Source organism: Rousettus aegyptiacus, unplaced genomic scaffold, assembly GCF_014176215.1.
Source record: "Rousettus aegyptiacus isolate mRouAeg1 unplaced genomic scaffold, mRouAeg1.p scaffold_m13_p_1, whole genome shotgun sequence".
NCBI classification, from domain to species: domain Eukaryota; kingdom Metazoa; phylum Chordata; class Mammalia; order Chiroptera; family Pteropodidae; genus Rousettus; species Rousettus aegyptiacus.
In genome coordinates, this window is record NW_023416284.1 from 41,196,993 (window position 1) to 41,210,558 (window position 13,566).

Sequence of the window (13,566 nt, forward strand, 5' to 3'; positions counted from 1 at the left end):
TGGTCATTTAGTCAGTGGATCTAAATTTCCTCTACCATGTTTCCTTGCCTCCTCACCAATTCTTAATTTCCTTTCCTCCTTTTTTTCCTTTCCAAACAGGTAAATGTCACAGTAAACCCCACTACCTCGTCATCCAAAATTCAATGGGAGCCTTAGCTTCAGGGGTCTTCTTGAGGCCTTCACCTTACTTTTAGACAGTTGTCATTATCTTTGTCTAAAGGTCATAGCTAAATTGAATAAAAGGAAAGCTGTGTTTTCCTGTCGATGCACAAAGGCAGTATTGACTTCCCTAATCCAGTTTGCTGAGGGGTGAGAGAATTAAATTAGATATCTAAGCACAGAAATTGAGAGCCTTTGAAAACAAAGATAAGGAGACAAGACTGTATTTTCCCTTTTCCTGGGAGCTCTGGGCTCAAGATTTTGCAGGTGTGTCATCTGATCCATGGCTTGCATCGATCAAAACTGTGCCAATGCATATTTAATTAGCAAGGGGACCCTGGATGCATTATAGCCATCATCCCTATATTGAATGGACTGTCAGACTTTCTGAACACTTCTCCACCCCCACCCTCCCCTTTACCCATGCCACCTCCCTTGCCTCCTTGTTTGGGAAGCTTCTGCATTTTGTCTGAGCAGCTAAAAAGTTTCTTTGTTTTTAGCTGCTGATGCATACTGCACCACTGAGGAGAATACAAACAAGTAGAGTCCTAAAGTGTTTATTTTGTCTAGGAAGACAAGCTAAACCAATTCGACTCTTTGGTCAGATTTTCAAACCCTGTAGAAAACCAACAAGAAAAAAAGAAAAGAAATAGACTGTTCAATTCTGCATGTATAGACTTAAAAAAAAAAAAAAGAGTTATATTAAGATTTAAAAAGAAAGGATCCCAGGATAAATAATAATAGAATTAAAGAATAAATACTCATGTTATGATAGAAAAGTATTTTCTTTTAAAAACTCCCTGTTTTTATTAGATAAGGCATGTTAGCAAATTTTTTATTTATCAGTCCAATTTGTGTGATAAACCTCATCATTCTGTGCTGAATCTATCATGCCGTTGGGGAATCGAGTTATTTAAGAGGTAGGCAAAAAGGTAAAGCTGAATATATTTTTGAAAGTCTCAAAGGTTTTGTGGAAGCGTCTGTTGGTGGGGATTCTGAAAGTGACAGGAGGTTTGGAGTTTTGCCTCATGTAGGTTATTTCATGGGATTATGGTCACTGTTCTTTTTCACACAGGTTACAAAGCCTGAATACCCAAGCAGAGTGTTGTCTGATAAACCTATATACTGCACCAAGTCTACTTAGAATAATGATCAACAGACTGCGTGCACATGTTTAGCATTCATTTAACTCATCAGACTTCTCTGTTTCAAGACTACTTTTGAGGTAGCTTCTTGTTGGTAAAGTAACAGGGAAAAATTTTCTTTTTTCCTACTGCAATTTGCTGCAGAGACTCATGGGAAATTCATTTGCATACATCTTGTTACAAAGACTGACTACTTCCTGGCTTAGACAAAGTGTTGCCTGATAAACAGACTTAACACACAAATGTCTGTCTGGAATAAACAACGGCAAGCCGAGATTTACATTCCCATTATCAGAGATAATCTCTTTCCCAGTATATGGGAATTAAGAACCTTTTCTTTAAAATCAGGTCTGTGATGCTGATGGTTTATACCAGAATCACATCATGTGTGGGTTGGGGTTGATTTTTTAAAAGAAACAAAAAGCTCGTGTAAATGGGAAGATTTATATTGCAGTGGTAAACATAAATTTCTTCTTTTTTTTTGGGGGGGGCACCTTATAGTTTCAAAACCAGCTTTTCTTGCATTATTTTATTTGATCCCTACAACAATTCTGTTAAGTTAGGCAAAATAGTCATTACTGACTCCACTTAACAGATGGAGAAACTGAGATCCAGAACAGTTAAATTATAAAGCTAAGATTTTTTAGGATACCATCTTTTTACCATTTCATACTCCTTTTAGTAATGAAATATGAATGCAAAAAAAGAATACTTTCAATATTCTTTAAATGCTTAAATAGCATGGTTACCCTCAACAGAGGCTATTTTATAGTTTCAATACATTTCTTTATAGATATCCAGAAATGTGTAAATAATGCATATAGACTATTAATTATGCATCATTTTCATTCGACACATTTGTTTTTATAACGTGAAAGTAGGGAACTTTTCTACATTAAGTTGTATAGATGGCTGAATGAGCTTTAATTATATATTCTTCTGTTTTAAGAACTCCAAGAACTTGCTGCGTAATTAATTTTTTTTTTTTTGTGGCAAAAAAGTGACTACAAAGGGGAAATTGAGCACAATTCTGATAAGCAATAGTGTTATAGTGATGGCTTTTTAAGCAGGTCTTTGTTTATACGTGAGTGGGTAGGTAACCAGGTTGACTCGATAACTTGAGTTCTGAATTGATCAACAGGTCACCATCACATGTCAACACAGCTCCTATTATGGGAAAAACAAAATTCAAATTGATTACTTAAACACTTGTTTATTTTTGTCATAGACCCTTATCAAAGAAAATGTGAGAAATTATAAATTTAGTCAAAGTATCATGCTTGCATATCTTTTATAATCTCCATATTTTCCCCCATTGGCTTCATTTATAACTTCCGAGAAAAAGCTGATCATTATTTGAAATCAGTCTCATATGAAGATTAAAGTTTTAAAGATTAAGTCATTTTGTTATTACATTCAGAGTGACTGAATTTGTATTTTAAAGCTTTGTAATGATTTCCCCTCACTTCATAACACAACAATACTTACATTATTTTTTTTCTCAACATATTAACACTGTGTATTACTCCGTAACCTCCTTGTGCAATAAAAAAATAACACATTTATGAGTAGGTGATAAGACAGTAGAATTACTCTTCAACCCAAACCATCTCATCATCGTACACAGTCCCGGCTAAACAGATGGGCCTTAAATATCAGCATTAATGCCAAAAAATCTAATGCCTGCAAATTTTAATATTTCACAAATTCTTCTTTGAAAGGCATTTTATAAAAGTTTTAAGAGAAAAAATGGTAGTAACCTAGATTATATAACACTCTTAAGTACTCCCTGAAAATGCAACACACAGGAGTGGCTAAAGGGTGGATCTCCCAAGCAGCTGGCAGCCCTCGGGGTGGTCTGCTAGAGCTCTTCCAAGTCGCTGCTGCTTGAACACAGCTTCCCTGCTCCTTCTGAATCCTGATGAGAGGACCAATGTGTGCAAATGAGCCTGGTCCTTTCGGAACTAGAGCTTTTCCTATGCCGCCTCTCCTCATTTCCTTTCTGGTGAAGAAGGACTTACTCTCTATACTTTGATTACTACAAGTGTCATGCATACACACACATATCTATACAGAGACTCAATTCTAGCTAACTGGGAAAGTTATACAGATCAGATTTTATATTTTAAATGCAATAAAGACTTTCCTTTTAAAGAACCGTGGAGTGTTTCCATTTTTAAAGCTAAGAAAACTTTTATGGTGTGACTCACCTCATAGTTAAAACCTGTTATTGTATGTTTTTCCTTAAGTGGACCACAGTTATATACATTAATTGACATTAAATATCAATTTTGTTATTCTGTGAGCTTAAAGGATTTTATCTATTCCCTGGAAATCCTAATACTAAGTGAACATTTTTAGTGTCCAGATTTAATGATGGTATTACAAATTTCTATTTGTTCTTTGTCATGACTATGATGAATAATGTTACATTTAGATGATGCTATTATATTTGTCAGTGTTTACACGTAAGCTACAAATTATATATACATATGTGCACTTATACACTGGCATTTTACATTCTCAAATAAAAGTTTTTCAAATATTTCCTCATACCTTAGTCTTTAAGATCATGGGAATACTGGAAAAAATAGATAATATTCCTAAATATTTTAAAGTCATACAATAATTTTTAAAACTTCAGCTATGAGAACAATGAGCAAAATATGACTATCATAACCATTTGACTTTCTAGATTACTATAATAAACATGTTATGATACTGGATGATCAAAATAGAATAATTCTAAACCTTACACTACTAACCAAAAATAGAATTATTTTTCTATCATAACAATCATCATGTAAAAAAAAAAATGAATCTTGGTATTCTCTGGCCTCTTTTGCAAAGTACTCATCTTCCCAAATGATAAAAATCAAAAGCTTACCTAAATTTCGAATATCTTTAAGGGCTACAATTCTAGAGGGTAACTGTTTATTCAGAGTATAATCACACTTCTTTCTTTTTCTTTCTTTTTCTTTCTTTTTCTTCTTCTTTTTTTTTTTTTTACCACAGAAATGCTCTTGTCTTCATTTATTTGAAGAAAAGTATTCATTCCTGTTTTGCCTTTTCTTTTTCATACTATAAACAACTCCAACTCTTTGAGACGGCATTTTTACTTTGTTGCTTTCACTTGACTGACTAATTTTTGTTCCTGGATGCTTTCTGATAACTTCAAATTGGCTTTTTTGGGAGATTTAGAACTGGGCACAAAATTCTAACAAAGGCTTTTCAATCTTTGCCTTTAGCTAAATCATCATGCATGTAGGGAGGTTGAAATTTAGGCTAAATTATTTTTCTAGTGGAACCAGAATTTGTACTTTTTGGTCCATGGACTTTTGCTGATATGTTGACTGAATGAATAGGAATTATGCTGGTTTCAGCGTGGGAAGGGTTCTTCACCACTGCGTGCTGAACTGTTTTTCCTTTATTGGCCATTGACAACTGCCATCAGTAGGATTTTGAGGCACTCTTCGAGCCTCAGAATATGACAGATATCTCTTATTTTTGTATTTTTTGAATGTGTGGGATACTCCTTTGTCATCCATCCTTTTAGTCTGCACACAGTTCTGGGGATCTCCTGTGTGTCAGACACTGTCCTCAGTTCTTGTTATTCTGAGGAGCTTCTTGTGGTACGTCGGCCAGGGGATCACAGGATTGTCTGCAATTTCTAAACACGGTACAAGATTTCCCAACCACAAACCAGAGGGATGTATCTCTCTCACCCGTGCCAGGGCCCACAAAGGAGACATCAGGCAGAAATACAGGGCTTTTCTGCCTTCCTGTATCATCTAATAAGTCTCAGTCCCATTTCAGGTGTGAACTTAGTATATTTTTCAGTCACTGACAGTGGCTCAGTATTAGAAAGCTGACAACAAGTGAAAATTCATCTTTTTAGTTCAGCCATCATTGAATCTTTGGCTGGGCCAAAATTAGCTTTAGAAAATACTGAAGCTAATACAAGAGTAAGAAAGGGATTCTTTTTCTTATGGAACTCAAATTCTCATAGGAGATCATTTAAAATCACCTTAGTACACTGAAGTACAACTTAATACAAGTCACATCATAAGAGATGTATGTACAATAAAGGACTGGAAAGGATAAAGTTTAATTCTAGGTCAAGATTTAGCAGCATTCTATCTTTGCTTCTTGCCTAAAGAAAGACACAGAAAAGTGTTGTCTGTATTTTTGCCTGGTCAGTTTTCCTTCACTGACATGTTTCTGTCATTCTTCACCTCTCCAAGGTTCCGTGTTAGAGGGGAGCAGAATTGAGGTTGGGGAACAGAATATATGGATAAGTAGCAAGTGCAGTACAAGGTTTCTGTTCTTGCATTACACAAGCTTATGGAAGCAGAGACTAATATGTAGGCATTAGGATTTATTTTATTCCTTTCCCCAGTGATTATATTGATAGTGAAATATCTTTGTCTGAGTACTCCAGCAATATAGCTGTAGGCGCCATAAAAATGCATAGATAGATGGCTACCAGTTCAATTAAGAGGTCTCAAACAAGCCTCCTTTATGCAAACCCTGTCTATTTTAGGTTTAAATTTCTGTTCATAAATTTTTTAAAAACCAAAAGAAATATTGCTTTTCAAGGTTAGGTTGAAGTCTAAGGTTTCTTAAACAAAAAGCAAATACCTAGATGGGGAAAAAAATTGATAACCCTAATGTACTCCCTCACAATAGCATTTCCAAGTCTATCATTTAAACACACATTAAATAATATTCTCTTTATTGTAATATAAAAAATCTTCTGGTTTTTATCGACTAGGGAATCAGAAAAAGTCACTGCACATCTAAGATCTAAAATCTAAGATATGGCACCCAATCGTATGTAGTCAGGTTTGTTGGGGGGGGGGGTGTTCTAATTATTTCAGGTGGTGAGAATCAACTAACCACATGATAATTATCCTAAAAAGTAAGACATAAAGTTATCTTGGCTGCTGGCAGGCCTCTACCAAGTATAAAAAAGAGAAGAGTAAATTGTTAACCTTCATGATAGCATTTTAATGCAAATACTTAAAAAAAGAGATCTTTTATTTGTATCAATTATGTATGGGTAGAAATTAATTTGTAACTCTGGTCATCTGGTTGGCTCCATACTTAATAACACAGGTGACCTTTTACAATACCAGAGAAAGTGTCCATGTGTACTTAGCATAGGATAGCACTGCGACTGGGTAGTTTTGTTCCTCAGTTCAAAAAAGGAACGGCATTAAACATCCCATCGTCGAAAATAATTATTGAAGTTTTTAGATCATTTAAATTTTCTTGTAGATCTTTGGCTTCGACTATCCCTCACCAGGAAGATATATTTTAGTGGATAACGGCATGTCCAGCTTTTGAATAAAACTGGAGAAATTCAATTCCGTTTTCAGTTTGGCTAGATGCCCCCTCCAGTGTTTGCATCTGAGCTTTCACAAGAGCACCGCGGCCCCTTTCAAACCAGCTCTCAACAGTCCCCTGCCATTCAGTCATTTGCTGTTAGTTTGCTTCTTTTTCTGTGGCTTGGAATTTTAAACTTTCTTTGAACATACTTAGAGCCATCTTTTGCTACCGTTCATGTTTTCTGTATTCATGTTATATTCCTGTGAAGATCCGGTGGTGAACCAAATAGAAAAGTAAAAAGAACAAAGAAGTCCACTTTCAGATTATTAAAAAAAAAAATTGGGGTGTGGTTCTCTCATTATCCTTTTTGCCTTAATACTAATGGATAAATATCAGAAAAATAGTTGACAATTGCGTATTTAAATTAATTGAGATAAAAAGTGTTTTTCCTTTTGTTCATGAAGAAGTGATTAATTGTGAAGATATTACACCTAGAAGAAGAATATCTGCTAAGCTCTCATATAGAAAGCCAAGTTTGCTCGCATTATTCCAAAGAAAATGTTCTACTTGGCAAAATTTTATGTATCTATTTTGGGACATGGTCCAGAAAATTTTTAATTTTTCCTAAAAAAAATAAGGAAGGATTTTTAAAAATTTTAATTATGGATGTTAATGATTTATAATTTTCCAGAATAAAAATAATGAACTTATGCCTTTGTCCTAGATTATGTTGAATTACTTCTCAGAATACTTAATTTGTAATTTTTAATGGCAAAATTACAGGATCTTTTCTTAGAAAAAGAGATGGTTGCCATGCCATATTTTGAAATCATTTTCTATAAAAATAATATTAATTTATGGAGTTAAAATTTCAAATATGGTCCAATATAAATTTACATTTCCAGTTTTTAGTTCAGGGTTTGTATTTAATTTGTGGTTCATTTTGAAGGATTTCTTTAAAGTCTTTTGACCTATAATGCCTTTTGTTTTTATCTTCACTGTGGCAATTGTTACAAGATGATAAAGCTATCGCTTGGCCAAACTGAAATAAAATTTCATATTTCATATCTTTTGCTATTTGAACCTTTAAGTCAACACAGAATTTTTGCTATAGTCACCAGGTTAATATCATCGGAAAATTTTAAAATAGACATTTTATTTATAGTACTTTCCTATAATTAAAATCTTCATTTGCTTAAAAGCAAGAGACTTTCTAAAGTAATAAATTAGCATTTCTTGATCCAGGGTCACTAGTAGTGTTACTTCTTTTTGCAATATCTCCAAGAAAGAGAATGGTACTGCTATAAATCTGTTGAAATAGGAGTAATATTTTCAATTTAATCACAGTTATGTGTCATGATCTTGTGGTCTTGCATTGAACATCTTGCTGAAATGTGGTCAAATTTCAGACAGTCAATTCTAACCCTGCGAAGTCAAGGTAAAGTTCAGATTCAGGCTTTCCACAGATAATAGAGATTTTTCTAAAAAAAAAATTTTGGTTGTTTCTATATAATGTTAAATACTGTTTTAAGTCTCAGAAAATGCTTTACATCAAAAGTTTTCCCCTTGACATGTTTTGCCTCATTTTTTTTCCTTGCCCCCAAAACTGTATCATAAGCATGCTTATTTCTAATTCTGTGAAATTCTTTTGATCTAACTTAATTTTAGCTTATTTTAAAATTAAATGTCACTTTATTTTAAATTATCTTATTTAGAAGTCAAATTGAATTATTTTTTTTTTTAGTTTGAAAATAATTGCGTTTTTTAAATAAAAAATAAGTGGAATTTGATAAAGGTATGCAAGAACCTGTTCTTGCTAAGAAGCTTCAAATGCATCAGTGTATGAGAAAAATAATACTTATAAAGTGGGGGAAACATACCTTTCAGAAAGATGTCGTTTATTTATCCTGTTAGTTCAAGTAAATGCACTAGAATATTAGAACTCTAGTGTTTAATGGTGTTAGTCTGTGAAGTCTGTTGCTGTAATACAGAGCTAAATATCAACAGAACTTGTTACTGTTGTTTGGGCTGCTTTTATATACCAGCTTCAAAATATGTTTTGACACTTTATTATGTTCTGAATCAAGCTTCAGATGTGTGTAATGAAGGATGAAGTCTTTATCAGACTCTAGTGTATAAATAATGGAGAAGAGCCGTTTGGAAATGGTCTCTCTGTAGGAGAATGGTTTCTGAAGAGTTTCAAGTTATGATCTGGCACAAGCCAAAAGCCACTGGAGGTGTAAACACAACCAAGACACCTCTGTAAGAACACAGGCCGCTGCTGCTGCTTTTCCCCCACTTTCTTTTCTCTTTTCTTTTTTTTCATTCACCGTGTCATTTCTGTAAAATTCTCCTTCCTAGCTTACATGCTGAACCTTTTGAGAAAGTCTGGCACCTCTGATCCACTTTTCTTCACAGACCCTATAATTTTTGGCTGTATTTTTATGTTTTTCAGATTCAAGTCAATCTGAAAGTCCCAGCCAGCCAAGTGACGCTGACATTAAGGACCAGCCAGAAAATGGTAAGTTTAGTTTGGGACTCTAGCTGCTGCTTTGAGAGTCCACAGTAGCTAGCAGCTAACCAAGTACAAGGATTTGGGGATCTGGAACAATCGAGGACTGAAGGAGCCCTCTGGATCACTCTAGCACCCCCCCGGACCCCAACCCTACCCCTAAACACTACTTGGTACTTATGAGAACTTTAGTTCCCAAGAAAGTCAATAACTATGAGAAGTGAGATCGACTTGCCAAATCAGAATCTTTTCCAATATAAGTGAAGAGTCATGGTGTTTTCATTTCATTTTAGTTCCTTTTAAAGTGGCATGTGCCCCACGATCTTCTTCACTAGTGATTTAAGATCACCGACTGACAAATATTTTTGAGGCCTTTCAGGAGTTCAGCCCATTACTAATTGCTTTAAGAAAATGATCTCTGTCTTTGAAGGGGTTTCTGATTTAAATTGTCTAAAGTAAAAGAGTAAGGGTACATGACAATATTAAATTCCTCAGTTGCAGAAATATATAAACTTTTTGTTGCAGCAATTTGATTAAAATAGAAAGCATCCTTTATATACGAATACAATAATAAATTAGGTAAAATACTGAATTTGAAGCATGTACTCCAAGTATGAAAAAGGTTGTCATATGTTGGAATTTTAGATTGAGTAAAACCTTAAGTTTCAATACAAACTGAGATCTGGACTAGCAGTACATATTATATGCAAAACATTGTATTGTGTACTTTCACAGATATTATTTCATAAAATTCAAAAGTGTTCTTCCTTGGTGATAGAACTGAAGGCTCTAATGGGAATGCTTGAAGGCCTGGGAGGGGAATTTGGCATCATGGTTAAAAGCTCAGGCTGTGGTGTCAGACCTACATTAGAATTCTGCCTCTGTTGTTTCTTACCTTTATAATATTGAATAGGTATTTAACCTCTCAGGGTACGGATTTATTCCTCATCTTTAAAATAGCATGGTATTAGTATCATCTACCTGTTGAAGAATTAAATAAGATCATATATACATATTTATATAGTTTATACTCAACAATTATTGGCTTTGTTCAATATTACTCTTATTATTTTTCTAGTCAGTATAGTCCTACCATGTTTGTTTTTCACCTACTTAGAATTATCTCATCCTCGAGTCTCTCTTCTTTTTATTGTTTTATATATTTTTCCATTTTGATTTCTATCTGATCTTTTGGAATAGATAGATAAACTGAATGATGTCAGCATTGTGAGATTGAAGATTAAGTTACCTCAATTAGATATCCTATCACTAATATTTCAGGAGTTGTCATTTCCCAATGGAAAAATCTTCATAACATTGTTTGGTTCTTGCTAAATATGAACAGTGGCTATTCCTCTCCTCATTCTGGTATTTTGGTGGTATTTACTTTATCAAAGTTGTCTTTTCAAAGCAGGCATGAAAAAAGAGAGAGAGAGAAAGACCTCTGAAGACTTGTTTTTAGTGTCATAAACAGCTACATCTTATTTTTCGTTGACATTTTAAAGAGTGATATTTATAGATTGGTTTCATACTTTATTTCTCATGTGACTTATAGGCGATGCCCTAAATGACTTTTTTCATATATTATATTTATCTATAATCTGCCTGAAGTTTTGTCAGGGGTATTTATTTTATTTTCATTTTTAAAAATTTGTGAGCTTGTAGGGGTATGTAGTTCACGTATTTGGGTCTGGCCACCCCTCTAGCAGGCCTGTGATTCATCTGTCTTCATAAAATGGCCGACAAGCTGTTCACATGCAAATATAAATTGAGAGTATGAGAGGCCTGGCATGCCTTTCTGGAGCTGCCTGTAATACTGATATTATGCGTTTCCCATTCCAAAAAGCCACCAGGATTGAGCCTGGATTTTTCGGCCAAAGGCACAGAGATATTATCCAAATTCCCTTTTAACCCCAAATTACTCAGTGCTACATCAAAGATTTGCAGTACCATTTTGGAGGGAGCATGTGAGTTCAAAGACCGTATTAATAATCTAGAAAAGAAAATTATAAATTCTTATGTTTCAAATGTCTATTTATTTCAAAGAAAAAATAGAAGCTGCTTTGTCTTAGTTCCAACTGAAGCTGAGACGAGGGGAACATCAGCCTAATCGGTTTCCTCTATGTGCCTTCTGTCAATCTCAGCTCAAGTTATTGGAAGAAAATGATTTTATCTCTTCCCTAAAGACATAATACCTATAGAAAAATAATTGAAGATTTCAGGACTAGGTATTTATACACATTCGCTAACATCCTAGTGTTGCTTTGATGGAGTGTTCTTTCTTTTTCAGTACCCCAGGTTATGAAAACTAAGTTCTTGAAAGGTGTTTGTTTGTTTGTTTCATTTTTGTGTTTAAAGAGGGACCTCTCATAAATGTGTCAATAAAAGTCTAAGAATTTTTGGAATCTTGGCGGATGAAGAAGCGACAGACTCTGGTCTTCAAATAAAGTGGGAACTCATTACTCCTTCTTTATGTATATATATGAGGGGAAATAATATTCTTTTTATCCTAGCTCTTGAAGAGAAAGGTAATGGGAAACGAATGGTATTTTCCTAGTAAACCACGGAGAATGAATAGACAAATGGTAACATGCTGTTTCATCCAAAACCATAAACTAGGCCATGTAACTTTACCTAAAGTGGATGCAGCTGTTTCTTCCCTGTCCAACTAGCCTGGTTTTTTTTTTTTTTTTCCTGTGGAATTTTTACTTTCTTTTTTTGTACTCCCATAAGACTCAACTATAAAAGAAAACAAATCTTTGTCCAATTAGAGTATTAGATGGGAATTTCGAAGGTATTATCCAAAGGCCAAAGATAAAATATAAGAATCTCCAAAACTCAAAATTGATATAATAAATAATTAAAACTGTACTTCTAGAGTTAAACAGACTTGAGTTCAAATGAAATAATACCTGGGTGACTTTGAATAAGCTACTAGCCCAATCTCAGGTTTTTTTGTTTTTGTTTTTTAAATCAATAAAATAGGAATACTAAAAGAACCTGCCTCATGAGTATGAAAATGAGAATATGTATATGAAACAGCATAATGTCTGGTTTGTAGTAAGGACTCGAAGAAAGGTAACCATTACTACTCTTCAATTAAAGCTTGTCATATCCATAATGAGTATATATATTCAGAGAGAGAAAGCTGGGAGCCTGAGAGTGGTAGAGGAATAGTGTGAGAAATAAACTAAGACTTTTAGAGACATGTTTTGTAGATACCTACTCTGTTCTGAAATGTCAACCATAAATCTGTCCATAATCCCCATAGTGCCATATTTATTTTTTCATTTAGTTCTATTCCCCTCCCAGGAGCTGAGCACTACAAAAGCAATTCAGAGTTTATAGAACTTTCACATTAGGCGCTCAAGAAGAAGGTGATTCTGGACAGAAGGGAGTCCTAGATGTCTTCAATTTTAGCTGAGGTTTTCCTTGGTTCAAACCAAACAGAAATTGGCTTATTAAAACCTATAAACTGATTAAGGGTAGGATTTATGACAAATTCCTTTAAAAAACACATTGCATAGCACATAGCTCCATATCTTGAACTTCATAGGTACCTAATGTTAACTTACTTAATTAATAAAATTAATTAGTAGATGAATTTGTTGTCATTATCCCCAAATATTTTTTGAGTATCTTTTCACTGTCAATTTTCCAAGAGGTTTTTAAGAAAAAAAGAGAGAAAAAGAGAAAAAGAAAAACCAGGAGAAGCGGAGAATCTAATTTGAGTGTAGGGGAAAGCTGTATGTAGACACATGGACCTGCATACACAGATATGATTAATAGTTCTAGGAAGCCAAGGCTTGGGCCTAGGTACTAATGGACAGGGATCAAGTTGTTCCTCTGCTCCCACCCCACCCCAATGAGCAGGTGTGATCAAATGCAGTTAAACCTTGAACAATACACACGTTAGAATTGCAGGGGTTCACTTATACATGTTTTTTTTTTTTTTTTCCAATAAGTACTTGTACTATTTTCCATCAGCAGTAAGGTATCTGCAGATGTGGAGCTGACTGTATGCATTGTTCTATGCCATTTTGTATAGGGGACTTGAGCATCCTCAGATTTTGGTACCCACAGGGGTTCTGAAGCTAATCCCTCTCGGATACTGAGGGACACATAAGTTTTCAGGGATTCAGAAGTTTATATATAGATTTTTAACTGTGTGGAGGTCGGCACCCCTAATCCCCGAGTTGTTCAAAGGTCACTCGTATATGAAATACCATCATATTAACTTATGCTTCATTACCATAGGGAATACAATCCTAATAAAGTTCTCAACTCTGACTGGTATCATTTATTTAATCCTCTTGCATACTGCTGAAACCCCTTTTCTGGCTTTTCAAGAGCTCCTGGAGATTTTAAGCCTTATTTGTTGGATTTCAATTTTGACTCAGACCACCTTGGTGAATTCCC

At 34.4% G+C, this 13,566-nt stretch overlaps 1 protein-coding gene across 8 annotated transcripts in view; it reads left to right on the forward strand.

Moving 5' to 3' along the window:
• Positions 1–13,566, forward strand: part of NFIA (nuclear factor I A) — a 352,559-nt gene that overhangs the window by 176,293 nt on the left and 162,700 nt on the right. For all 8 annotated transcript variants that reach the window (XM_036228703.1, XM_036228766.1, XM_016140371.2 and 5 more), the window contains one exon: positions 9,091–9,156. In XM_036228703.1, coding sequence (XP_036084596.1) covers positions 9,091–9,156 — 66 coding nt within the window. The remainder of the gene's footprint in view (positions 1–9,090; positions 9,157–13,566) is intronic.